The 27,991-nt window shown below is 44.0% G+C and overlaps 1 protein-coding gene across 1 annotated transcript in view; it reads right to left on the bottom strand.

The window, feature by feature from the left end:
• LOC112262193 (AT-rich interactive domain-containing protein 1B) overlaps positions 1–27,991 on the bottom strand; it is a 338,604-nt gene that overhangs the window by 11,733 nt on the left and 298,880 nt on the right. Inside the window, 5 exon segments of the mRNA XM_042330089.1 lie at positions 2,587–2,797; positions 3,119–3,328; positions 3,478–3,639; positions 9,827–9,930; positions 20,455–20,588. Of these exon segments, the coding sequence (XP_042186023.1) occupies positions 2,587–2,797; positions 3,119–3,328; positions 3,478–3,639; positions 9,827–9,930; positions 20,455–20,588 (821 nt within the window).

The raw sequence follows: 27,991 nt of genomic DNA, 5'->3' as shown, positions 1-27,991 counted from the left end.
CATAAATTGTATGATGCCATGGCTATGAATTTTTCAGCGCATAGGAATATTCAATTATTGAAGGTCTGTAACAACACAGGAAATGATGTAATGCCACGCCGCATTACACATGAAGACCCTACAAAGCGAAAGAGGAAAAAGGCATGTATGAAGTAGGAATGAAGGAAAACATGATGGCTAGTTTTAGAAGATAAGAGATGCTGGATATGTGAATGAGCGTTTAGTGTAGCAGCTCCTCTCTGCACCGCACGCCTCTAACAGGAATAAAGAATGGCTTAAAAAATTCATACTACTTCTGAATTATTCAACAATACCCCCTGCTGCCACAACAGTTAGAGGGTGGAGGGAGGGAGGGAGGGAGGGAGGGAGGGAGGGAGGGAGGGAGGGAGGGAGGGAGGGAGGGAGGGAGGGAGGGAGGGAGGGAAAGGGGATACCTAGTCAGTTGCACAACTGACTGCATTCAACCAAAATGTGTCTTCTGCATTTAACCCAATCCCTCTGAATCAGAGAGGTGCGGGGGGCTGCCTTAATCCACGTCATCATGTCTGTATGCCTGTTTCCAGGATATCTCCTCTGCTCCATAGCCAAGCAACTCAGAAAGTGAACAATGGATCCAGTGGTTACTGGAGGTTAAGAGCATTCCTATCCCTCAGATGCCGCAAGCAGACAAACAGGCAGGCAGACAGACATGCTGTTCTGAGTTTTAGGCTGGGTTTCTGTATAGCACTATGTGACAAACCCCCGAGCTGACAAGGTACAAATCTGTCGTTCTGCCCCTGAACAGGCAGTTAACCCACTGTTCCTAGGCCGTCATTGAAAATAAGAATTGGTTCTTAACTGACTTGGTTAACTTAACTGACTGGTTAAATAAAGGTAAAATAAAAAATAAATAAAATCTGCCAATGTAAAAATGGCTTTATAAATACATTTGATTTGATTTGAAACAGGCATACAGCCATACAGACAGACACGCATATAAACAGACAGGCAGGCAGGCAGACAGACAACACTGGGAGGGAGGCAGACAGAAAGTAAGGCAGACAGGCAGGCAGACAGACAGACTGGGATACAGATAGGCATACAGGCAGGCAGACAGACAACACTGGGAAGGAGGCAGGCAGAAAGACAGGTAGACAGGCAGGCAACACTAGGAGGGAGGGGACATTTACACAGCGTGAACTCAAGTGCCCTTTATTCTACGTTCAGAGAGAGAGAGAAATGAGGGAGCGAGAGGAAGAGAGAAAGGTGTGTGTGAGTGTAAAGGTTGATGAAATAAGACAGAAAGCGCTGGCTCACAGGTGTGTGTCAGAGTGAATAGAGGTTGACTGGAGGTCAGCATTGTTTATATTCATTACTCCAGCCTCATGAATCAATCTCAGGGGGATCCCCCTCCCATCCTCCGACTCCTCCCTCCCAACAACTCCTATTTGCTGCTCAACAGCTTTCTCTACTCTGTGACATCATCACCTAGCTGTCAGCTATACATGGAGCCTGCTTCATTGACATGGTCAGTGAAGCAGACAGCCAGGCAGGCACCTGAGAGCAGGATGGATGGCTGGATAGATAGATAGAGGGATAGTTAGTAGATGTTAGAGATAGATAGACAGATAGACAAATCGGGCCAACATGAGGTCTCATCTGTGTTAAGAGCACAGTGCGGACATGGTTCTCTCTCCACTTCAATCAATCACACAGCACTATGTCATCTACTGTAGTGAAGGTAATAGCGACTGCTCTGGTTCTTAAATGTACACATATTTCATTCTGTTTCAGCTTACGGTAATTTCTATTTTAGTGGATGTTCCAGTAAATAGACGCACTGACCTGGCTCAACGTGAAGGTAAATATTCATATCAGAAGGTTACGTCTCCATCAAGAGTCTAAGAGGCTGGGATGCAGACATATGCCTGAGTAGGTGTGTGTCTACATGTGTGTGTGTGTGTGTGTGTGTGTGTGTGTGTGTGTGTGTGTGTGTGTGTGTGTGTGTGTGTGTGTGTGTGTGTGTGTGTGTGTGTGTGTGTGTGTGTGTGTGTGTGTGTGTGTGTGTGTGTGCTGAAGGTAGGTACTCCTCTCCAGCCCTTTAGTAAAAGCAATCTGGTGTGACTCAGGCAGCTGAGGTATTGGTGTTCTATTTAAAAAGCAGGGTAGGTCACTCTTCTCATCACCACTCTGAATTAGAGATGTGACCTTCACCCTCCAGCTCTCTCTCCTTAGCTGGGCACCGTAATTGTGCTTAGAAACACTGTCAGGGACAACATGCAAATCAAAAACTTTGCCTTATAAATAGCATACCAGCGTAACCCAGAATTACATGACTTAACATTTTTAACACGGCAATCACATCAAGCCATATCTCTGCTTAGAGGTGCTGTAACTTGATTGTTTTTAGTGTTGTTCAAAATGCTATTCCAAGACACCATACTAGTCCGAGAAAAGGCACACATTCTCCCATCTAGTTAGACTGTCTTGCTGGTGCATTGATGTCAGCATACAGTACAGTTTCACCTGATACAGTGTAAAATCATTACTATCATCACCACCACTATCATCATCACAATCATCATCATCATCAGTGCCAGTCCTTACCAGGAGAGGGCGGCTGCACCTTGGCCTGCTTCCTGTTTTCCCCGCCAGTCCCAGTGTTGCTGTCGGCCGGCTGGTCCTCTCCTCGCTCCACCTTACACTCATAGGCAAACAGGTACTGGATGTACTGCTTCTTCAGACAGCTGGCGGAGCTACTGGAGGTACCAACACTCAGATTGGTGGACAGCTCACGCCACTTCTTGTTCTTGTTCACCTTTGAGGGGAGGGGAGAGGATGTATAGAGGAGAGGAAGGATGGGAAGGGTGACAGGAAAGCATTAATACAATGGCATGTTAGTCCACTGTATGTATCCTGGCTTGAAACTACTAAACATTTGCTTTGCCCCACTTCAAAGCTACTACCAAATAAGTGATATTGACAAGTCTAATAAACCACATCGATAGTGTATAGCGCTACGGTATTTCAGTCCAGCAATACATGAGAAAAGCACTGATATTTCAGTCCTGTGAGACATAAAGCAGTATATTTCAGTCCTGTAAGACATAATGAAATTAAATCAGTGGTTGTCTCTCACCAGGGCTAGGCCCCCTATCTCCCTGACAGCCATGTAGAGTCTGCAGAGGTCCAGGGGCTTCTTGCCCACGGCGGGAAGGTGGGGGACAGGTGTACCCCTCTCCTCCATGAAGGACAGGTACCGGTCCACCCAGCCACGCCTCTCCGGCTCCCCACCCATATCATACAGGCGCGTGATTCGTTCGTTAGTCATGGTGGACGAGTTGAGCTTCTGAGTCAGAAGAGATGGAGAGAGATATGGAATTAGCTCCAACCTTGCAAACTTACACAACTACTGAAATCAGTCATCGTACTGGAAAAAAACAACAAGAAATAAAACATTGGAAGATATTGGTGTAAATATAAGGAGGCGTGTCATACAGGGCTGGAGGGAGTCTTTGGCCAGACGGGGCTGCTGATGCTGTCACTGTCATCCCCATGGTAGGAGGACAGGCTGGCTGGGCTGGGGGACAGGGGAGAGGGGACAAGCATGGCACCAGGGGTGGTGGGCTGGGAGACACACTGGGATCCACTGTGCCCATCCTGTAACAGAGAGAGAGATAAACAGAGAGAGAGACAGAGGGAGAGAGACAGAGGGAGAGAGAGCCAGAGAGAGAGCGATATATATGTATATATATAGAGAGAGAGAGAGAGCGAGAGCGAGAGAGAGAGAGAGAGAAAAAAGGAGGACAAAAACCAAGGGTGAGCACTTGTTGAGTCTTATGTAGGGTTTCCACCACTTCCAAATTCGCCAGACAAAGATCCATCCCCATTCATTTTCAACAGGAGCAAGAGGAGCAATGCACAGGGGATTGTGGGAAGGTGAGAGGTGGGAGCCCTGCTAGCGGAGCGGTAGAACAAGTTCAGCTCTGCTCTACTTTATACAAATTGAACATGGCCACGGCTGCAATTAACCAATCAAGTGAGGAGAAGAGGTTTGCTTGAAAATCTTCCGTTCATGAAACATAGTTCTGCGTGTCATTAGTTCCGGGGCATGCACAAACAAGAGAGATGGAGGAAAGCCGATCATCGCTGTGCATGGTTTTCCAATTCGGTAGGATTTTGCTTTGATACACTCTTAGAAAAAAGGGTTCCAAAAGTCCTCATAGGATAACCCTGTTTGGTTCCAGGTCAAATCCGTTTTGGTTCCATGTAGAACTTTCTGTGGTTCTACCTGGGACAAAAAAGGGTTCTTCAAAGGGTTCTCCTATGGGGACAGCCAAAGAACCCTTTTAGTTTCTAGATCACACAAGCGTGTAGAATACAGAGACAAAATCATAAGGTCAAGAGGATTGCAGAGACTGTTGGTGTTGATGGTGAGTGAAGAGAGATTTGCACAACAATGTTTGCTTATGCTGCTAGCTAGTTATGAACCTCAATCAACCTAAACCTCAAAACTGTGATCAAACCCAACATTTGTGAATGTGTTGAGTAAATTAAATTGTCAAATTTGCCCAGAAATGACCAGTAACACATATTATAACAGTGCTAATGATTCACCAAGCATGCATTCCCCATGTAATATCCTACCAATTGGATTATGGTATCATAACAATAAAATGTTAATGTATTATAGTTTATGGCTCTTTCATTATACTTGTGTCATGACATTGATGATGATAGCTCACTTCCTGTAAAATACATAGGCCTACATACACATGACTGGGTATTTTGTGTAAAGGAAATTGTGGCTTTGAATTGCAAACATTGTTGTGCAAATCTCTCTTTAACCACCATCAACAACAACATCTCTACAATCCTCCTCCATGCCATTGACCTTCTGATTTTGTCTGTGTATTCTGAAATCATTCTCAGCAAATAAACAAGGTATAATTACAATGCTCCCCATGCCCCATTATTTTCCCTTTTGACATTTTAATTACACTACAAATTGTCAGCTCCTTATTTTCATGTACAGTACTGTACCTTGGGTTGCATTTGCACTAAACAATTTCATGTCAGAAAAATAATGTAGAAAATCTGGCTTATGGTTAGACTCATATACATTATCTACTGGTATAATTTTTTAATTGAGAACATATAGCTAGCTCAACAATATACAATTGATGTGTGAGTTTAGCTTTTCTCTGCTTCAGATATACAATGACAAACGCACATTGATTGCACATGTTCATTAGGTCAGTTATGCCATCATACTGTAGGCCTATGGCTGCATTGGTGATGCATGACATTATGATAAACTGCAAAATGGGTTCACATGGCTGATATCCTGAGACAGAGTGACAATCAAATAAAACCGATTGGAGAGCTCACATCTGGACAAAAATGTAATGTTAGTTTGAGAAAGCAACAAAGTAACACAGCATATTCAAGACAGATCCCCTTCACACCTTTTTATTGCAAAATGAATGAACATTGACACGAGTTCTTCTTGAATATTGTTTTTAAGTTAACAATTAAAACAAGTTTAAAAACTTCACTTCAATTAATCAACATAAATTAATCAAAATATAATTGCAAAATGTACAAATAATCTAACTTGTTTATAAATGTTAGACATCTTAGTAAGTAAGCTACTATTACTAAAGCATAATTTCTAGGTGAACAAAAAAGTCCTGTCATGATTTTCCTTCCAGGGTGAGGATAAAAGAGAGCCCCCCCCCCTTCTCCCACTAGAGAGGAAGGGGGGAAGTGGGCCAGTTTTATAACTTTAACGACCAGTCGTAAACTTTCTCTCTCTGGCCCGGCAGTATTGAACAAAGGAATATGATGTGTGTAGAGAGAGAATCGGACGCCAAAACTCCAACATCCAACAGTGGATAATGAAACAATATTTGTAACATAAAAAATATGGGAAATGGTTTGTGGGGATCCAAACAATAATTATGGCAAAAGTATATTGTTTTGTAAGGTCATTAAGAATGGTATTACAAGATAATGGTAACTCTACAAATGTATACGTCCCAGTTATCAGATTTACATCTAAATGGTGTAATTTTATATGATTAAATTTGAAACCATTTGTGAGAAGATTAAATGTGATTTTAGCCTTCTAAATTAGATAACTGTTTTTCATTTTAACTTTTGCCAAGTCAGTAACCACGCCAACGTGAGCACAGACATTGTGGCAACGTGATGGAACCGCCCTCCAAGGCGAGTGCATAAAAGGACTCGCTGAAGAATTAACCAGTATACGTGCAGCACGAGCTGAATACGCTGAAATGGTTGCAATTTCAATACAGACCAGCGTGACCGACAGCGTGAGCTGAATGTCACGAAATTGATAGAAACTCTCTAGACTACACAGGAACATTCAGTCTGCAGCTGTTTATGTACTTTAGTTTAGTAAACTCGACCAAATCACCACCTCTGAAGGATCTTGTCTAATGAACACTCCGAGACAAAGAAGCCTACTACTACAACTACAAAGGACATAGCGTCCTCTGGTGGACAAATCAGAGACTTCTGTCAAACTGACTCCCCAAAGACGGACCGGGCGATTTCAAAAGAGACAACAAAGACATACAAGTGTAAATATGTGTTGCATTTCTAAATCCATCCGAATGAGTGGTTGTTAGGGTGCTAAATATCCATATTTACGATGAGCGTATTTTCCACATGTACGTACAATAAGCCCACTCTCTGTCTCTCCCGCTCTTTCTCCTCCCCCTTTCATTGTGTAACAAGCCATCATATCGGGTTATTCCACTAGAGACTTTTCATTGCATTATGTTAGTAATCAATTCAACCTATACTGTGTGTGCTTATGTATTTCTGTGTGATTCTTTAGTTAGTTAGTAAATAAATAATTAAGACAATTTGTGTATCGGTGAATCATCATTTAGACTAGGGTTTGTGCAGATTTATGAAGTCAACGACTTTCAGAATGAAACTGATATGAGGTAAAATGATTAATGGATGACTGGTATGAAAACAATATTTTCTGATATATTCTTGAGTTAATTCGGGAAACGCTAACTCATTAAACTAACTTTTCCCGTGGTGCCCCAAGATTTCTAATGAGTTAATTGTTACCTGATTCATTTAATCATGTCTAATAATTAAACATAGTTAATTGATTTAATAAAATAACAGTCGTCACATCAATGATAGCCACGTCACAACAGTCCCTACCAGAGGTGGCCAACCTTGTTCCACTTCCTGATCTACTGAGTGAGCAGACTTCTATTCCAGCACAGCAATAATACACATTATTATCAACTCATTATGTTTGATAAGTTGAATCGGGAGTGTTAGTGCTGAGCTGGAACAGAAGCCTGCACACCCAGCAGACCTCTAGGAGAAGGATTGGCCTGCTACAGTTGTAATACGTTTGTAGCCTACATTATGTGTGACTTTTAACTGTAATGTTGTATAAAACATTTACTAACATAAGTACACATACAACTCATGGCATATAAGGATATGCCAGCAGTCTCTTGGGACATTCACTGGGACCCATTATCTACAGACAGGCTTTTGCAGCTCTTCATATCTGAGGACAGACATCACAAAGAAACAGGCTTCATTGTATTACAATTAGACAGCACGGACTAATATCTCTCTATCTGTCTCCATAGTTTTCCTCTCTAGGGACTAGAACTGGAGAATATTTTCCTAATGTCATCCCACAATCTGCCTAATGTCATCCCACAATATAACTAGTACACCTACTCCTTTTTCTGACAACTGGAGCAGAAAATCCTTTCACCCTCTTCCATTGCTGTTATCTTTAAATTCATTTGGGGCATGAGATTTTCATTTACAATGATAAATAGGCTTACATCAAGATAGCAAGATAGATATGAAGTTAACTAGCTGATGATATTTCACTTAGCTATAATATGTAAAGTTGGCTAGCTAGATAGCTAATAAGCAGTTCATTAGCCTACACACAGTGGCCTGCTGTAGCTAACTAGCTAGCTAGCTAATAATGCTTTTTTTTTACATTTTCAAAATGTATTTACTTACTTACTTACTCTCTATAGGTTCACGTCTACGCCCACAAAGTGGACAACCTTTAGCAGTGAAGAGTTGTCAAGCGGAGGCACCGCTTCTGGTCGAAAAGGGAATGTATTCCGGAATGTAGAGGAATGTATTTGTATATTGCTCTGTTCTTTCCTCACCCATACTTTTACTCCAACCCTGACTGTGTGTGAACAGAAAGCAAACTGCTGTGTGCATCAGAAACACTCAGCAAACCAGAAAGAGTGAGAGAGAGAGACATCGAGAGTGAGAGAGACAGCGAGAGTGAGAGACAGCGACAGTGGGAGCGATAGAGCGACAGCAAGAGTGAGAGACGGCGAGAGCGTGTGTGTGTGAGAGAGAAAGAGAGAGAGAGAGAGAGAGAGAGAGGGAGAGAGAGAGGTTATGAGCACATGAGCTCCCACATTTTTCAGCATGTTTTTACAAAAAGATAGATTTAGAGGTAGATAAAAGGGTTATATAAACTTGGATTTTTCTAGTTTATTATCTACTTCACTTGCTTTGGCAATGTTAATATACAGTATGTTTCCCATGCCAATGAAGCCCTTAAATTGAAATGATTTAAAATGAATTGAGAGAGAGAATGAAATAAAGAAAGAAAAAGACAGTCCTGACTACTCAGAATACATAGAACAAGTGCTCCAGGTCGGTGTACAGATTTGTGTTTGAGAGTTTCAGTGACAGATTGCATATGTCAGCAGAACCTTGATGTGCTCTCTCTCTCTCTCTCTCTCTCTCTCTCTCTCTCTCTCTCTCTCTCTCTCTCTCTCTCAGTCTAGCAGAGCAGGGAGACTAAGGCTTTGTCTAGTTAGTACAGAGTACAGACACATCATCTTTTCAGGGAGCTCTGGGGGTCTTCACACAGCTTTGACTGTCTTCAATAATTCAACACTCACCACTATTATCAGCAAAGACAGGGATTTTCACAGAAATGATAGGGGCAAAACAAATGGCAGGAATGGAAAGAGCCAACGAGCAAAGCTGTTGTTGAGCTCAGCTGCATTTGGGAGAAGTGAGAAGTCAGCAATATGGTGGTTTGGGCTGTGGAGAGGAGCGAGTACAGTGTGTGTGTGTGTGTGTGTGTGTGTGTGTGTGTGTGTGTGTGTGTGTGTGTGTGTGTGTGTGAGAGAGAGAGAGCGTCAGGGTTGGAGTCAATTCAAATTGAAGTCAGTCAATGCAGGAAGTGATTTAAAATTTAAAAAACATTTTGGGAATTAAAATGTTCTCATTTTCGGATTATTGAGAGGTCACTGAAAATAAAATACAGTTTTGACTGACTTTAATTCGAACTGACCCCACCCCTGGTGTGTGTGTGTGGGTGTGTGCAAGTGTGTTTGCGTGCTTGTGTATAGATGCCAAAACATCAACAAGGAAGAGAGCTGAGGGCAAAAACAAAACAAGAAAATATTATTAACTGTAAATGTTAAACAAATCATTAAATATGGCAAGAAAACAAAAACAAAACTCTGCCTGCTGTGCTGATGCAGCATATGCTGATCAGATGCCTTTGGTTCATTAGTGTTTCAACAGAGCGCACGCGAGAGAGAAAGAGACAGAGAGGGAGAGAGACAGAGAGAGTGAGAGCAAGCTGGAGAGAGAGCGAGTGAATGTGAGAGAGAGAGATAGAAAGAGAGAGCAAGAGAGAGAGAGAAAGCGGGGGAGAAAGTGAGAGGGAGAGAGAGAGCGAGAGAGAGGGAAAGAGAGAGGGAAAGAGAGAGAGAGATCGACAGAGAGAGAGGGAGAGAGAGAGACAGAGAGAGAGAGAGAGAGAGAGGGGTTTTACCTTTAGTTTTGGAGGTTCATTGGTGGGCATGTTCTCCTCCTTGCCACCTGTTTTCTGCTTCCCATCAGGATTCATCATCCCACTCACAGCCATCCCCACGGCCCCTACATGGATGGAACAACAATTACAAACAATTTACACATTTGAAAAGGCATTGGTGCATGTGAATAAATTCCCCCCCGTGGATAATAAAGACTCCACTCCACTCTACGTTACTCTACTCTACCCTACCTTACCCTATCCTATCCTATCCTATCCTATCCTATCCTACCTTACCCTATCCTATCCTATCCTATCCTATCCTATCCTATCCTATCCTATCCTATCCTATCCTATCCTATCCTATCCTACCTTACCCTATCCTATCCTATCCTATCCTATCCTATCCTATCCTATCCTACTCTACTCTACTCTACTCTACTCTACTCTACTCTACTCTACTCTACTCTACTCTACTCTACCCTACCCTACCCTACCCTACTCTACTCTACCCTACCCTACTCTACCATACTCTACTCTACTCTACTCTACTCTCCCCAACTCTACTCTACCCTACCCTACCCTACTCTAACCTACACTACCCTACTCTAATCTACCCAACCCTACTCTACTCTACTCTACCCAACCCTACTATACTCTACTCTATCCTACCCTACCCTACTCTACTATACCCTACTCTACCCTACCCTACTCTTCTCTACCTTACACTACCCTACTCTACCCTACTCCACCCTACTATACGCTACCCTAATCTACTCTACCCTCCTCTACTCTACTCTACCCTACTCTACCCTCCTCTACTCTACTCTACCCTACTCTGCCCTATCCTACTCACCCCTCATCTACTCTAGCATACTCTACTCTACTCAACCCTACTCTACCCTATCCTACTCAACCCTACTCTACTCTAGCCTACTCAACCCTACTCTACCCTACCCTCCTCTACTCTAGCCTACTCTACCCTACCCTCCTCTACTCTACTCTACTCTACCCTACCCTACTCTACTCTACCTACTCTACCTACTCTACCCTACTCTACCCTACCCTACTCTCTACCTACTCTACCCTACTCTACCCTCCTCTACTCTACTCTACTCTACTCTAACATACTAAACCCTACCCAACCTTACTCTACTCTACCCTATCCTACTCACCCATCAACTACTCTAGCCTACTCTACTCTACCCTACTCTACCCTATCCTACTCAACCCTACTCTACCCTCCTCTACTCTACTCTATTCTACCCTACTCTTCTCTACTCTACTCTACTCTACTCTACTCTACTCTACTCTACTCTACTCTACTCTACTCTACTGTACCCTAACCAACCCTACCCTACTCTACCCTATCCGTCTCACCCATCATCTACTCTAGCCTACTGTGCTCTACTCTACCCTCCTCTATTCAACTCTACCATACTCTACTCTACCCTACTCTACCCTACCATACCCTACCCAACCCTACTCTACCCTATCCTACTCATCCATCATCTACTCTAGCCTACTCTACTCTACCCTACTCTACCCTATCCTACTCAACCCTACTCTACTCTACTCTACCCAACCCTACTCTACTCTACCCTATCCTACTCAACCCTACTATACTCTACTCTAGCCTACTCTAGCCTACTCTACTCTACCCTACCCTCCTCTACTCTACTCTAGCGTACCCCACCCTACTCTACTCTACTCTAGCCTACTCTACCCTCCTCTATTCTACTCTACTCTAGCCTACTCTACTCTAGCCTACCCTACCCCACCCTACTCTACTCTAGTCTACCCTACTCTACTCTAGTTTACCCTACTCTACTCTACCCTACTATACTCTACTCTAGCCAACTCAACCCTACTCTACCCTACCCTACTCTACTCTACTCTAGCATACCCCACCCTACTCTACTCTACTCTACTCTACTCTACTCTACTCTACTCTACTCTACTCTACTCTACTCTACTCTACTCTACTCTGACATTGCTGCATCATGAATCCACCTGCCCAACCTTTGAGTGAAACATACAGTATAAGTGCATATGAATGTATTGTGTATAAGGAGCAATCTTTACATTGCATATACACTGAGTGTACAAAACATGAAGAACACCTTCCTAATATTGAGTTGCACCCCCTTTTGCCCTCAGAACAGCCTCAATTGGTCTGGGCATGGACTCTACAAAGTGTGGAAAGCGTTCCACAGGGATACTGGCCCATGTTGACTCCAATGCTTCCCACAGTTGTTGGATGTCCTTTGGGTGGTGGACCATTCTTGATACACACAAGAAACTGTTGAGCGTGAAAAACCCAGCAGCGTTACAGTTCTTGACACAAACCTGTGCATCTGGCACCTACTATCATACCCCATTCAAAAGCACTTAAATATTTTTTTAATATTTTGTCTTGCCCATTCACCCTCTGAATGGCACACATACACAATCTATTTCTCAATTGTCTCAAGGATTAAAATGATTATTTTTTAACCTGTCTCCTCCCCTTCATCTACACTGATTGAAGTGACATCAATAAGCGATCATAGTTTCGCCTGGATTATCCTGCTCAGTCTATGTTGTGGAAAGAGCAGGTGTTCTTAATGTTTTGTCCACTCAGTGTATATAAGGAGTTAATGGGGGGTATCAGTCTTTGTCATTGTAGCCATTTCACTACGTCTTGTCTCTGTAATAGGCACACACAGAGCCATAGACTTAGCGGTTCTCAAGCCGAAGCACAGTCCTGGATAATGGAGAAAGTTCCTCTTCCATGGATTCTTCTCAAAAGGAATGAAGGAAAAATAATGTTTTTAAATGAATAAGACATTGTTTAAGAAAGAAATGAACTTTCCAATTAAATACCATTGCATTATCTCAGCATTGCTGACTAGATATCTAATGTTTTTGTGCAACACATCATTTTTTGATATCTTAAATGAATTATTTCCAAAGTTTTCTTGGTAAAAACGAATAAGATCTTGAAGACTACTTCTTAGTGATGGGCATGAGTAATCGAGTACTAGAGTACTGAAACGGACGTCAAAGCTCGATCTTCAACCAGATTTTTTTTTTAAATCGAATACTCTAAATCTATTTGGTGGAATGTGCTTTGTGGCTGCCCGAACAGACAAGTTACATTTTGTCTTGAAGACAACGTTAATTCGCTTTGACGCCAGTGTTCCATTTGTACATGTGCATTTGCAGGGCACAACAAAAAATAAACCAAGCCAAGAATCACACCGTTCTTCTCCATACATTCCCTTTCCCCTCCTTGTCCCGTTCCCTCCCACACACGCATGCTGAGTGCACACAAGCTCCCATTAGACCTACAGAAATAAATGTCAATGAAAACGTGCCTAACTGATGGGATACAGAAGCTACATTCCTTGCCAAATGACGACAGTTTTATCACAAATTCAAAATGGACTAGTTCATTGAAGTAGGAAAATATGTGTTCCAACAACAAGCTGCAGTTTTGGAATAATTGCATCCCGCCGATTTTCCGCTTAAGCTTTGCGAACTGCTAGTGCCCTTTACAATTGGTTAGCCTAGACTATAACCCCACTAAAAATAGACCGGTTCCACACTGAAAATATGCAAAAACATTAGTTTGAGCCCTGTTTCAAAATTTTATTGAAATTTTGTTTTATTTAACTAGGCAAGTCAGTTAAGAACAAATTCTTATTTACAATGATGGCCTACCCTGGCCAAACCCGGACGACACTGGGCCAATTGTGCCCTATGGGACTCCCAATCACAGCCCGATGTGATTCAGCCTGGATTGGAAAGTGGGACTGTAGTGATGCCTCTTGCATTGAGATGCAGTGCCTTAGGCCGCTGCACCACTTGGGAACCCCCTGGGAGAATAACTCAAGAGTGATCATCTGCTATCCCCTCCAAAATGGCGTTGGAGGGAATAGCAGCTGCTTTATAGGCTCCTGACCAATTTAGCTATTTAGTGTTTTTTTGTGTGCTTATTGTAACTTATTTTGTACATAATGTTTCCGCCATCGTTTCCTATGACCGAAAATAGCTTCTGGACATCAGAACAGCTATCACTAACCTCAATATGGATAAGGACTTCAAAGAGTTGGAGGTGAAGGACATGTTGATTATCACGGATGAGGCCCAAATGCAAGACACTCGGAAAAGGAGGCGCTATAGAGGCCAGCGGAATACCTGGCAAGACTACATTGGAGAATGAATAAACTGCCTCTGCCCTCAGTTCTGTTGGCTAACTTGCAATCACTGGAGAATAAACTGGACAAGCTCTATTCGAGACTATCCTATCAACGTGATCTGAAGAATTGTAGTATCCTATGTTTCCCCAAGTCGTGGCTGAACAAGGACATGGAAAATGTTAAAACCAGTTATGCATTAGGGGGCGCTCTTTTAATTTTTGGATAAAAAAACGTTCCCGTTTTAAACAAGATATTTTGTCACGAAAAGATGCTCGACTATGCATATAATTGACAGCTTTGGAAAGAAAACACTCTGACGTTTCCAAAACTGCAAAGATATTGTGAGTGCCATGCTACAGGCGAAACCAAGATGAAATTTCATACAGGAAGTACCCCAGATTTTGAATGCGCTGTGTTCCAATGTCTCCTTATATGGCTGTGAATGCGCGAGGAATGAGCCTACACTTTCTGTCGTTTCCCCAAGGTGTCTGCAGCATTGTGACGTATTTGTAGGCATATCATTGGAAGATTGACCATAAGAGACTACATTTACCAGGTGCCCGCATGGTTTCCTCTGTCGAAATTATTGCGCAATCTCCAGCTGCGTGCATTTTTCCATTTGGTTCAGAGGAGAAACCAAACTGCCAGGAATGATTTATCATCGAATAGATATGTGAAAAACACCTTGAGGCTTGATTCTAAACAACGTTTGCCATGTTTCTGTCGATATTATGGAGTTCATTTGGAAAAAAGTTTGGCGTTGTAATGACAGAATTTTCGTTTTTTTTTTTTTTAGCCAAACGTGATGAACAAAACGGAGCGATTTCTTTTGGGAAAAACTGAACATTTGCTATCTAACTGAGAGTCTCCTCATTGAAAACATCCGAAGTTCTTCAAAGGTAAATGATTTTATTTGAATGCTTTTCTTGTTTTTGTGAAAATGTTGCCTGCTGAATGCTAGGCTTAATGCTATGCTAGGCTATCAATACTCTTACACAAATGCTTGTGTAGCTATGGTTGAAAAGCATATTTTGAAAATCTGAGATGACAGTGTTGTTAACAAAAGGCTAAGCTTGTGAGCCAATATATTTATTTCATTTCATTTGCGATTTTCATGAATAGTTAACGTTGCATTATGCTAATAAGCTTGAGGCTATGATTACGCTCCCGGATACAGGATTGCTCGAAGCTAGAGGTTAATCTAGCTGGTTTTTCTATACATCGGCTGGACAGAACAGCAGGATCGGAGAAACTCAGGGGAGGGGGTGTTTGTACCTTTGTTAACAACAGCTGGTGTGCAATTTCTATTATTAAGGAAGTCTCAAAGTTCTGCTCGCTTGAATAAGAATACCTCATGATAAGCTGTAGACCATACTACTTTACCAATCAACATTTTTTGTAGCTGTCTATTTACCACCACAAACCAGTGCTGGCACTAAGACCACACTCAGCGAACTGTATAGGGCTGTAAGCAAACAAGAAAATGCTCATCCAGAGGCGGTGCTCCCCACATATGCTCTCTCTAATTCTCTCTTTCTTTCTCTCTCTCGGAGGACCTGAGCCCTAGGACCATGCCCCAGGACTACCTGACATGATGACTCCTTGCTGTCCCCAGTCCATCTGACCATGCTGCTGCTCCAGTTTCAACTGTTCTGCCTTATTATTATACGATCATGCTGGTCATTTATGAACATTTGAACATCTTGGCCATGTTCTGTTATAATCTCCACCCGGCACAGGCAGAAGAGGACTGGCCACCCCACATAGCCTGGTTCCTCTCTAGGTTTCTTCCTAGGTTTTGGCCTTTCTAGGGAGTTTTTCCTAGCCACCGTGCTTCTACACCTGCATTGCTTGCTGTTTGGGGTTTTAGGCTGGGTTTCTGTACAGCACTTTGAGATATCAGCTGATGTACGAAGGGCTATATAAATACATTTGATTTGATTTGATTTGATTTAGTGGCCCATGATTATAATGCAGGAAAACTGAAATCTGTTTTACCTCATTTCTACTAGCATTTCACCTGTGCAACTACAGGCAAAAAAACTTTACATCACCTTTACTCCACACACAGAGAAGCATACAAAGCTCTCAATCGCCCTCTGTTTCTTTTCAAATCTGACCATAATTCTATACTTGTGATTCCTGCTCACATGTAAAAACTCAAACAGGAAGTACCAATGACGCGCTCAACACGAATGTGGTCCGATGAAGCAGATGCTAAGCTACAGGACTGTTTGCTAGCACAGACTGGAATATGTTCTGAGATTCATCCCATGGCACTGAGGAATTTACCACATCAGTCACAGGCTTCATTAATAAGTGCATCAACGACGTCGTACCCACAGTGACCGTACGTATGTACATATCCCAACCAGAAGCCATGGATTACAGGCAAGATTCACACTGAGCTAAAGGCTAGAGCTTCCACTTTCAAGGAGTGGGACACTATTTATTTATCCTTTACTTAATTAGGCAAGTTAGTTATTAAGAACAAATTATTATTTACAATGATGGCCTACACCGGCCAAACCCAGGCAATGCTGGGACAATTGTGCACTGCCCTATGGGACTCCCAATCATGGCCAGATGTGATACAGCCTGGATTCAAACCAGGGTGTCTGTAGTGACACCTCTAGCACTGAGATGCAGTGCCTTAAACGGCTGCACCACTCCGGACGCTTGAAACAAATCCCACTATGCCCTCCAATAAACCATCAAACAGGCAAAGCTTCAATACAGGACCAGGATCAAATACTACTACACTGGCTCTGATGCTCATCGGATGTGGCAGGGCTTGCAAACTATCATAGATTACAAAGGGAAACCCAGCTGTGAGCTGTCCAGTGACGCAAGCCTACCAGATGAGATAAATACCTTCTATGCTCACTTCGAGGAAAGCAAAACTTAACCATGCATGAGAGCACCCGCTGTTCCATATGACTGTGTGATCACGGTCTCCGTAGCCGATGTGAGTAAGACTTGAACAGGTTAACAGGCTGTTATCTGGCAAATGTCTTCACTGGCATTTTCAACCTCTCCCTGACCCAGTCTGTAATACCTATATGTTTCAAGCAGACCACTATAGTTCCTGTGTCCAAGAACGCCAAGGTAACCTGTCTAAATGACTATTGCCCTGTAGAATTCACATCTGTAGCCATGAAATGTTTTGAAAGGCTGGTATTGGCCCACACCATCTGCCAAGACACCCTGGACACATTCCAATTCGCATACCGCCCCAACAGATCCACAGATGACTCAATCTCTTTTGCACTCCACACTGCCCTTTCCCACCTGGACAAAGGGAACACCTACAGTGCTGTGAAAAGTATTTACCCCCTTTCTTATTTTCTCTACTTTTTCTTATTTTTGATAATGAATGTTATTAGATCTTCAATAAAAACCTAATATTGTATACAGGGCACCTGAGTGAACAAATAACACAACAATTACACACTGTGAAAAAGTAATTGCCCCCTTACACTCAATAACTGGTTATGCCACCTTTGGCTGCAATGACTCCAACCAAACGCTTCCTGTCATTGTTGATCAATCTCTCACGTTACATTTTGGCTCACTCTTCCATGCAGAACTGCTTTAACTGTGCAATATTTGTGTGTTTTCCAACATGAACTGCTCGTTTCAAGTCCTGCCACAACATCTTAATTGGGATTAGGTCTGGACTTTGACTAGGCCATTCCAAAACTTCAAATGTGTTGCTTTTTAGCCATTTTCATGTAGACTTGACTGTGTGTTTTGGATCATTGTCTTGCTGCATGACCCAGCTGTGCTTCAGCTTCAGCTCACAGACTGATGGCCTGACATTCTTCTGTAGAATTCTCTGATACAGAACCGAATTCATGGTTCCTTCTATTCATGCAAGTTGTCCAGGTTCTAAGGCAACAAAGCATTCCCAAACCATCACACTACCATTACCACACTTGACCATTGGTACAAGGCTCTTACTGTGGAATGCAGTGTTTGATTTTCGCCACGGAGGTGGAGTTGCCGTACCAGGCTGAGAGGCAGCCCGACAGTATACCCTTGATGGTGCTCCTATAGAACACTGTGAGGGCCCTCAGGGACAGAATTAGCTAACTTGTATTGTTATTTTATTGTGTTACTATTTCCTTTTTTATTTGCTAATTATTATAATTGTTTTCTTACTTTTTAACTCTGCATTGTTGGGAAAGGGCTCGTAAGCATTTCACAGTTAAGTCTAAGTCTAAGTTAAGTTAAGTCTTGTTGTATTCGGTGCATGTGACAAATTTGATAACTGTTCCAGGCACTTTGCACTGGTAACCTGTGGTGAATTCAATTGATTGGCCATGATTTGGAAAGGCACACACCTGTCTATATAAGGTTCCACAGTTGACAGTGCATGTCAGAGCAAAAACTAAGCAATGATGTTGAAGAAATTGTCCGTAGAGCTCCGAGACAGGATTGAGTCGAGGCAGAGATCTGTGTAAGGTTACCAAAACATTTCTGCAGCATTGAAGGTCCCCAAGAATAGAGTGGCCCCCATTGTTCTTAAATGGAAAAAGTTGAGGTGAGGTCAGGGAGGTGACCAAGAACCCAATGGTCACTCTGACAGAGCTCCAGAGTTCCTCTGTGGAAATGGGATAACCTTCCAGAAAGACAACCATATCTGCAGCACTCCACCAACCAGGCCATTATGTTATCTGCGTTATGTTATCTGTTATATCTGTGGCCAGATGGAATCCACTCCTCAGTAAAAGACACATGACAGCCCGCTTGGAGTTTTACAAAAGGTACCTAAAGCACTCTCAGACCATGATGAACAAGATTCTCAGGTCTGATTAAACCAAGATTGAACTCTTTGGCCTGAATGCATGCCAAGCATCACGTCTGGAAGAAACCTGGCACCATCCCTACGGTGAAACATGGTTTTTCAACGGCAGGGCCTGGGAGACTAGTCAAGATCGAGGGAAAGATGAACGGAGCAAAGTACAGAGAGATCCTTGATAAAAACCGTCTCCAGAGCACACAGGACCTCAGACTGGGGTGAAGGTTCACCTTCCAACAGGACAATGACCCTAAGCACACAGCCAAAACAACACAGGAGTGGCTTTGGAACAAGTCTCTGAATGTCCTTGAGTGGCCCAGCCAGAGCCCGGACTTGAACCCGATCTAACATCTCTGGAGAGAGCTGAAAATAGCTGTGCAACAACGCTGTGCATCCAACCTGACAGAGCTTGAGAGGATCTGCAGAGAAGAATGGGACAAACTCCCCAAATACAGGTGTGCCAAGCTTATAGCGTCATACCCAAGAAGACTTAAGGCTGTAATCACAAAGGTGCTTCAACAAAGTACTAAGTAAAGGGTCTGAATACTGAATACTAATGTAATATTTAAGTTTTGTATTTTTAATACATTTGCAAAAATGTCTAAAAACCTGTTTTTGCTTTGTCATTACTGTGTTCTAAAAATAGATTTTATTGTCAGTCGAGTACTCGAACAGTCAAAAAAAATGTCCAATGCCCATCCCTACGTACCTCTCGAGTGTGAACTGAATGTATATTTTCCTATTGAGAAGAAAGTGTCCCTACATGCAAAGAGTCCCAAGGTTCGTCCCTTTATTTTACTTTTCTGTTCGGTGCTCAGCACTATGTGAAATGAATAGCTTTTTTTTAGCACCCCAGGGGCAACACAGATGAGTTTTCAAGAACCTTGGCACTGTAGTTCATTTGATGTCTTCCAAATGTCATGCAGGCTGATATTTAGTTTTGTAAGGCCGCGCAGAAAGCTCTTTTCATTTAGAGACTTGCATTCTCTGAGGTGCGTTTAGCACAACGCAGCGGGGTGAAGGGCAGGGAAGAGGGATACACTGCATTAATCTGTTCTCAGGAGGGTCAACGGAACAAGAGAATTAACAGAACAGAACTGCCTGCAGGAAATTAACCAGCTTCAGAACAGTCACTCTCTCTTTGTCTCGCTGTCCATCCCTCTCATTCGGTCTCTCTCTCTCTCTCTCTCTACCTCTCTCTCTCTCTCTCTCTCTCTCTCTCTCTCTCTCTCTCTCTCTCTCTCTCTCTCTCTCTCTCTCTCTCTCTCTCTCTCTCTCTCTCTCTCTCTCTCAAGAACAACAACATCACAAACACACAGGTTCTGGCATTGGATTAGTTCTGTTGCAGTTTGAGACATTTCATAAAACACTAATCTGGAGCACCAAGGCCAACTGGCATAACATTCCTAGAGATAAAATGCTTGATTGATTTTGATAGCTTTAAAGTGAGCAGAGCTCTGGCATCTCTCCTAACCTTCTGTTATTACTTAGATTATTAAAAACGCCACAACAGATTAGTTTGTTGTAGTATAGACACTGATATGAACACTACTGTTAGAAGTCTGTCAAACTGAAGACCATAAAAGAGTAAAGTTCAATCTCAACCCTTTTGTTCACTACTGGTTGCTGTGGGATACCTTGTTGGTCTATCCAGGTCTTACCTGAGGGTGGCATGTTGTAGGGCGGACCCTGTGGTGTGCCCATGCCTGAGTTGTTGCCTGGTGACTGGTTGTAGGGGGCTCCAGATCCTGCTGTTCCCATCAGGTTCATGCCAGGGCCTGGGTAGCTGCCCTGTCTGGGACACACAGAGACAAGGGTCTGGTTAGAGAGGAAAGACCGGACCTGAATACTTGGTGTGGAGAGAAATGAGTTGGCTTTTGACAGAGTCGTAGAAAAGACTCCGTAATAGATAAGACTTTCTGCATCTTTTACATGCCTATAAGGCCATGCCAGTCATAGGATATGCTTATACGTTTCGGTACTGTATAAACCATCATCCTGAAAATGTAGAGTCACATTTCCTTGAAAAAAAAGACAGAATCTCTCTTTAAAGCAAGTGTGTGATCAAGAGCAGAATAGAAATCCGTTTCATCCTCCCATCCTTCCCCTAATCCCTTGCAAATCCCTCACCCCTCCTCTTTTCATCCATCCTCTCCTCTCTCTCCTCTCCACCCAAAGTAATAATTTAACTAATTAAGGTGTGCTTCTGGAGAGGATCATGTTATTTGTTGTCATGGCAACAACTGAAATCAATCCCGTGCTTTCTCCTTTCCGCGTCACATCACGGCGTGTTGGGAGGACATCAGAGGGCTTATCAGAAACCTGCTGAACCACAACCAACAGCAGACGGACGCCCATGGCCACACTCCGCCACCGCTCCATACTCTCCGCCACCGCTCCATACCCTCCGCCACCGCTCCATACCCTCCGCCACCGCTCCATACCCTCCGCCACCGCTCCCTACCATCCGCCACCGCTCCCTACCATCCGCCACCGCTCCATACCCTCCGCCACCGCTCCATACCCTCCGCCACCGCTCCATACCCTCCGCCACCGCTCCATACCCTCCGCCACCGCTCCCTACCATCCGCCACCGCTCCCTACCATCCGCCACCGCTCCATACCCTCCGCCACCGCTCCATACCCTCCGCCACCGCTCCCTACCATCCGCCACCGCTCCATACCCTCCGCCACCGCTCCATACCCTCCACCACCGCTCCCTACCATCCGCCACCGCTCCATACCCTCCGCCACCCCTCCATACCCTCCGCCACCGCTCCATACCCTCCGCCACCGCTCCCTACCATCCGCCACCGCTCCATACCCTCCGCCACCCCTCCATACCCTCCGCCACCGCTCCCTACCATCCGCCACCGCTCCATACCCTCCGCCACCCCTCCATACCCTGTACCCTGTACCAGGCTAGCTCTGTAGCAACCGTGTACTAAGTCAAAAGACAGCGCACCAGGACGTATAGCAGTTGGACAAACTCTACTTCCTGCTGGTCCAAATAATCTCCTGAATAATGAGAGAAAGGAGAGAGGGAGGAGCACAGAACATCCCCTCATCTGTGGTGGATCATTTCCTTGACAGTAGAGAAGACTACGGGTATTTAAGGGACATGGGTTGACAGTAGTAATAGTAGTAGTGGGGACAGCTTTGTGTTAAAATACCACACAGACATGAGGTCATAGTAATACCCCTGCCTTTCTGTTGAATATGGAGACCTGATGGTTGAAACATTGTCTTCATAAAATAAGATATGTTTGTTAGTGTAACTCTAAACACTGTGATCATGATCACTGTGATCATGCGGACAATTAGAAAAATAAAACTAATCTGGATTTGTGTAAATCAGTCAAAAGAACTGAACCTCCCCAAGCAGGGGAGGACAACAATGGCACAATGTATTGGATGTGAGACAGAGACAGTGACTAACTCGGCAGAGGGAGGGCTGTGTTTGGTAAACCTCTCAGTAATCTAATCTCACAGATGCAATTAGTCCTAGAGCATGTGTGATGATACATACTGTATGTAATCCCTCTATGGGCCTGTAATCACAAGGAAAACCATGGCTCACAGACAACAACATACACTCACATCAATCACATCCTGCCTGTTATGGACCGTTTCTTTATTTTCCGGGACTTTTATGGGATTTGCCTGGTATTTACATGGAAATTATGTGGCATCATTGGGTATTTTCTGTTACTTACTTCAAAGAATGCAACCCAATTTGTAGCTAACATGTTACCACATGGTGCATAGTGTTGATAGTTTTAATACATCCAGAAGAAACAAATAAGTAATTGATAGGTTTTCATTGTGTCATTACCATTACCATGCGTGTCTGAGTAGATCTTTTCTGTTCCGGAAAGTACTATTTCTCCATACTGCATCTAAATCCTACATCGGCCCTTACAGAAAAACACCAACCCCAGCTCTCATGTGGATACTGTAATAAAAAACATCAACAACAAAATGGAGGTTGACTGTGGTGCTAGTCCATTATTACTAAATCATGTCATAAAAAAAGGCCATTAGGAAACACTTGATAGAGGGAACGCAGGCCGTTTAATCACACTTAATGTATGCATGTGCTGCTATCAAAAAAGGCGCAGCGCATTTATCTTGCTCTCGGGCACCTTTGCTGAGGAAAAACACCCTGTTGCTGCAGAGAATGAGGGAAAAGCAGAGAGGGAGGGAGTTAGGTAGGTAGGTAGGTAGAGGGAGGTAGAGAGGGATTGAGAGAGAGAGAGAGAGGTAGAGATGGATTGAGAGAGAGAGATAAAAGAGAGAAGACAAGAGGGAGAAAAACAGCGAGAGAGTGAGAGAGCAGAGAGGAAAAGATAGTAAAAGGAGAGTACTGTAAGAGTGTCCCAGGTGAGACAGTAAGGGATTCCAGCTCACAGTGCAAGCTGTACTGTAGCATCCAGTAGTCATTGTAGCGTGAGCTAGGGGACGGTTGAGGGGAAACTGAGCTTCTCTCACAGAGAAGCATCAAACCCAGCAGCACCCTCTCTCTCTCTCTCTCTCTCTCTCTCTCACAGAGAAGCATCAAACCCAGCAGCACCCTCTCTCTCTCTCTCTCTCTCTCTCTCTCTCTCTCTCTCTCTCTCTCTCTCTCTCTCACAGAGAAGCATCAAACCCAGCAGCACCCTCTCTCTCTCTCTCTCTCTCTCTCTCTCACAGAGAAGCATCAAACCCAGCAGCACCCTCTCTCTCTCTCTCTCTCTCTCTCTCTCCTCTCTCTCTCTCTCTCTCTCTCTCTCTCTCTCTCTCACAGAGAAGCATCAAACCCAGCAGCACCCTCTCTCTCTCTCTCTCTCTCTCTCTCTCTCTCTCTCTCTCTCTCTCTCTCTCTCTCTCTCTCTCACAGAGAAGCATCAAACCCAGCAGCACCCTCTCTCTCTCTCTCTCTCTCTCTCTCTCTCTCTCTCTCTCTCTCTCTCTCTCTCTCAGCTTGTTGTGCAGTGTTGCTGAAGCCCAGGAGAACACAGTGATAAACAGCCCAGCTGTTTTGTTTATCTGCTTCTCAAAAAGTTCCTGCTGAGTTGACACTGCTTTCAAGTGAATCTGTGAGGCAGCAAGTTGTACCATAAAGTCAGGAAAAACTCCTGTCACTAACCATAAAATGTGGATTTAGTTGAAGCCCAGAAATAACAAAGACAGAAAGCACTAGGTCATTACTACCAGCGCAAAACATTATGAATAATGCTCTCATGAGGTGTTAGCCATATTTAGAGCCACTTGAAATAATCTGAGAAAAATAATATGTGCTTTCAATCAGACAAATTAGTAATCACTGTTCAATTTAAATGACCTGCAGTCAGTCCTAGTCCTGTCTCCCTGTCTGTCTCCCTGTCTCCCTGTCTCCCTGTCTGTCTGTCTGTCTGTCTGTCTGTCTGTCTGTCTGTCTGTCTGTCTGTCTGTCTGTCTGTCTTTCTCCCCTCGTTGTCCTGCATGAAGCACTGCTACCTGTCCTTAGTATTCTGCCCACATGTGTGAAGGACAACCGAGGAGGCCTGTCTCTGAGCACGCCCGGGGAGAGAGAAAGAGAGGGCCGTTGCCAAGGGCTGCCATGGTTACCAGGTGCGAGACAGTCAGCTGCAGTCACACAGACAGATCCAGAGCAGCACTACAGTGTCAGTGTCAAAGTCCCCTTCCTGGCTGTCCATTGCATACACTCACTGCTACAAAAGTGTGGCAGGAAGAAAAGAGGGGTACTGCCACCTCCACCATCCAGCCCCTATTAATACCCAGCCACACCACTCTCTGACACCCCTGCCTGGTGAGAGGGAGAGTGAGAGAAAAAAGAGAGAAAAAAGAGAGAGAGACTGTGGTGAGAGAGAGAGAAAAAGGGGGGGTTGCCTGGTGTAGTCAGTGGGAGAGTATGAACAATATGAATTATATATGGGCACAATCTGCTCTCAAGGCAGCTCCCTCTCAGCTCTCATCCCTCAGCACTCATCCCTCAGCTCTCATCCCTCAGCTCTCAGCCCTCAGCTCTCAGCCCTCAGCTTTCAGCCCTCAGCTCTCAGTCTTCAGCCCTCAGCTCTCAGCCCTCAGCTCTCAGCCCTCAGCTCTCAGCCCTCAGCTCTCAGAGCTCTCAGCCCTCAGCTCTCAGCCCTCAGCTCTCAGCTTCATTTCAAGCAGCCAGCTCAGCTAGTGTCTGCCTGTCTGACTGCCTGACTAAACCCAAACATAATCTAAAATAAAACAGCGAATGAAGGGACAGCCTTAACATATTAAATACTGAGAAAAGCCCCCCCTTACATCAAACAGCTCCGACGGAGAGAGAAGCCATTTATTAAAGCCTAGCTGGTGCTGATGCCAAGGCTGCCTGTGAGCCACAACGCTGGGGGCAGCAGAAACGCATTCTTGACATTCAAGCAGCTCTTATTTATTTAGTAAATTTACTTGCTAAGGAGGTCAGAAATGAATTATTTGGCACGGATGTACCCTGAAGTGCTATTTTCTCGCTCTCTCTCTCTCTTTGCCCCTTTTCCATTTCCTTTGATTTAGTTTTTTTGAAGCTTGCTTTCTCTAAGTGCTTATTTTCTACAAGCCATGTTTCTGTAGCTCCAGGAACAGCTACCAAAGTAATTTAAAAAACAATTTCTGTCTTCAGCAGACATAGCCAGGACAACACCTAGCTTCCTAATGTTATTCTTCTGTTCTCCAAACCCCAACACCTTCCTTCACTCAAGACTGTACTCATGTTGTACATCTACAAGCCATGCAATAGTATTTTCTCAATGTAAAACCTCACAGTAAAATAACCCAGCTCCTTGGGTACACTTACAAGACAAGAGCAAGTTGACACAGTCATTAACACATGTGGTTTAAGCTGCATGGTCCAAGCTGTGTGGTCCAAGCTGTGTGGTTCAAGCTATGTGGTTCCGTGTGGCTCAGGTGGTAGAGCATGACCCTTGCAATGCTAGGGTTGTGGGTTCAATTCCCACTGAGGATAAGTACCCAACAACAAAAAGTATGAAAAAGTATGCACTCACTAGTGTACATCACTCTGGATAGTAGTGTCAGCTAAATGATTCAAATGTAAAACACAGACAAATTATCTTTCGAAGTATCAGACCAAGCATGGGTGATACAAACATAATGTATAATTCAAGGCCCTTAAGAGAGCCTCTGAGGACTGGGGAAAAACACGATCACACTTATCACCATCCAGCCATTGGATATCACAGTGGCCTTGCTCTGCTCATTTGGCATTCTGCGTAATGAATCTGGAATAGTCAATCCCAGGGACATGGTTTAGGCTGTTTGGTGTGCGCGTGCGTTTCTCCAGATGACAGACGATCTCCAGACAGCGAGGAGATGAAATCCAATTTCCCCTTAATCTTCAGATTATTTCCTTCCGTGGGTGGTGTGGTAAGGCATGCCAGACACATGAGGAGGTGGTCTGAGGGCTGCTTGTTTTCACACAGACCACAACAGGTTGAAATGTTTCACCATGCTGCTCTCAGATCAGAATCAGGACTATAAATGAGTAAAAACTAAACCCAGTGTTTCAGATGAATTTCCCCTTAATCTTCCTCAGCTGTTCAGGACAAAACACAACACGGGTTGAGAAAGAGAGCAAAACAAAAGGGGACGTGGGGGGAGGGTCCACAATTCTCCTAAAACTGTCCCCCTCCCTTCCTTTCTCCTTTCTCCATGGCAACACCACACACGTGCAGCCGCAGAGCGAGGAGCTGTCAGCTCTCTGCCTCTTCAAAGTCAGCTGGGGGACCAGTAGAGCTGCCCTTTACCACACACACACACACACACTGCTTCCCTCTGTGTTTCAATCAGACAGCACTAATTGCATTCCCAGCCACCCTCAGATCATCTCTACATCTGGGGACAGACTGAGAGACACACAGAGAGTCTGCATACAGTACCATCCATGAAGGGGGATCTAGTATTCACAGCATGGTTCACTGACACTGCATTCTCCCTGTCCCGAAAGAACTGCTTCTGAAGATGAAAATCAGCATGCTAAGCATGCTAATTAGTATGTATTCTCTATGATGGAAACTAGGACAGAAACTGGAAGAGCCAATTCTGAGGGTTTAGATGAAAGGGTGATGAGAGTGAGAGAGGGGGAAAGGATGGAGAGAGGGAGGTGTAGAGAGAGGATGGCAAGACAGGCTGGGAGAGAGACAGGGTAACAGTGCTGAAAGAGGACAAAGACAATGCCTCCTTCTCAAATCAAATCAAATCACATTTTATTGGTCACATACACATGATTAGCAGATGTTAATGCAGGTGTAGCGAAATGCTTGTGCTTCAAGTTCCGACCGTGCAGTAATATCTAACAAGTAATCTAACAGTTTCACAACAACTACCTAATACACACTCTCCCTCACTCTCCTGCCTCACCCCTCTCTCCCTGTGGGCCTATGTCTGGGTGTCTGGTGGAATGAGAGTGGAGACTGACAGGCTGTGTGATTTGCCCCAGCAGTATGCATCATGTTGTGCCACTTCTTATTGACAGTGAAGATGTCTGTTAATGGCTCCTTCAGCATTTACATAGTCTGTCTGCAGCGCTCCTGATCTGCACCATTAATCACACAGTGTCAACCAACACAGACACACACAGGATTCTCCAAATGTCAACAGGCTCCATGATGCATCACCATCGACCACGTTGGGCGCTCTCTCCACAGAGAAGCGAATGTTAGCAGATCCAACATGGAGGATGATTTGTTTGTCATTGATAACACACATGGGGGATAAAGATGATTCTCATTTCACTGTGGCAACTATTTTTATGTTTGTTTGTGATATTACATATGAGCAATGTCGACATTCATTTGAAACTGGAAGCTTCCTGCCATCCAGGACCTCTATACCAGCCGGTGTCAGGGGAAGGCCCTAAAAATTGCCGCCTTAGTCATAGACTGTTATCTCTGCTACTGCACGGCAAGCAGTACCGGAGCGCCAAGTCTAGGTCCAAAATGGCTACCCGGACTATTTGCATTGACCCCCCCTTTTTTTACACTGCTGCTACTAGCTGTTTATTATCTGTTATCTATGCATAGTCACTTTACCCCTGTATATAGCCTGTTATCTATGCATAGTCACTTTACCCCCTGTATATAGCCTGTTATCTATGCATAGTCACTTTACCCCTGTATATAGCCTGTAATCTATGCATAGTCACTTTACCCCTGTATATAGCCTGTTATCTAT

Source organism: Oncorhynchus tshawytscha, linkage group LG11 (genome assembly GCF_018296145.1).
Source record: "Oncorhynchus tshawytscha isolate Ot180627B linkage group LG11, Otsh_v2.0, whole genome shotgun sequence".
Taxonomy (NCBI): domain Eukaryota; kingdom Metazoa; phylum Chordata; class Actinopteri; order Salmoniformes; family Salmonidae; genus Oncorhynchus; species Oncorhynchus tshawytscha.
This window is presented reverse-complemented; position numbering and strand designations above follow the sequence as displayed.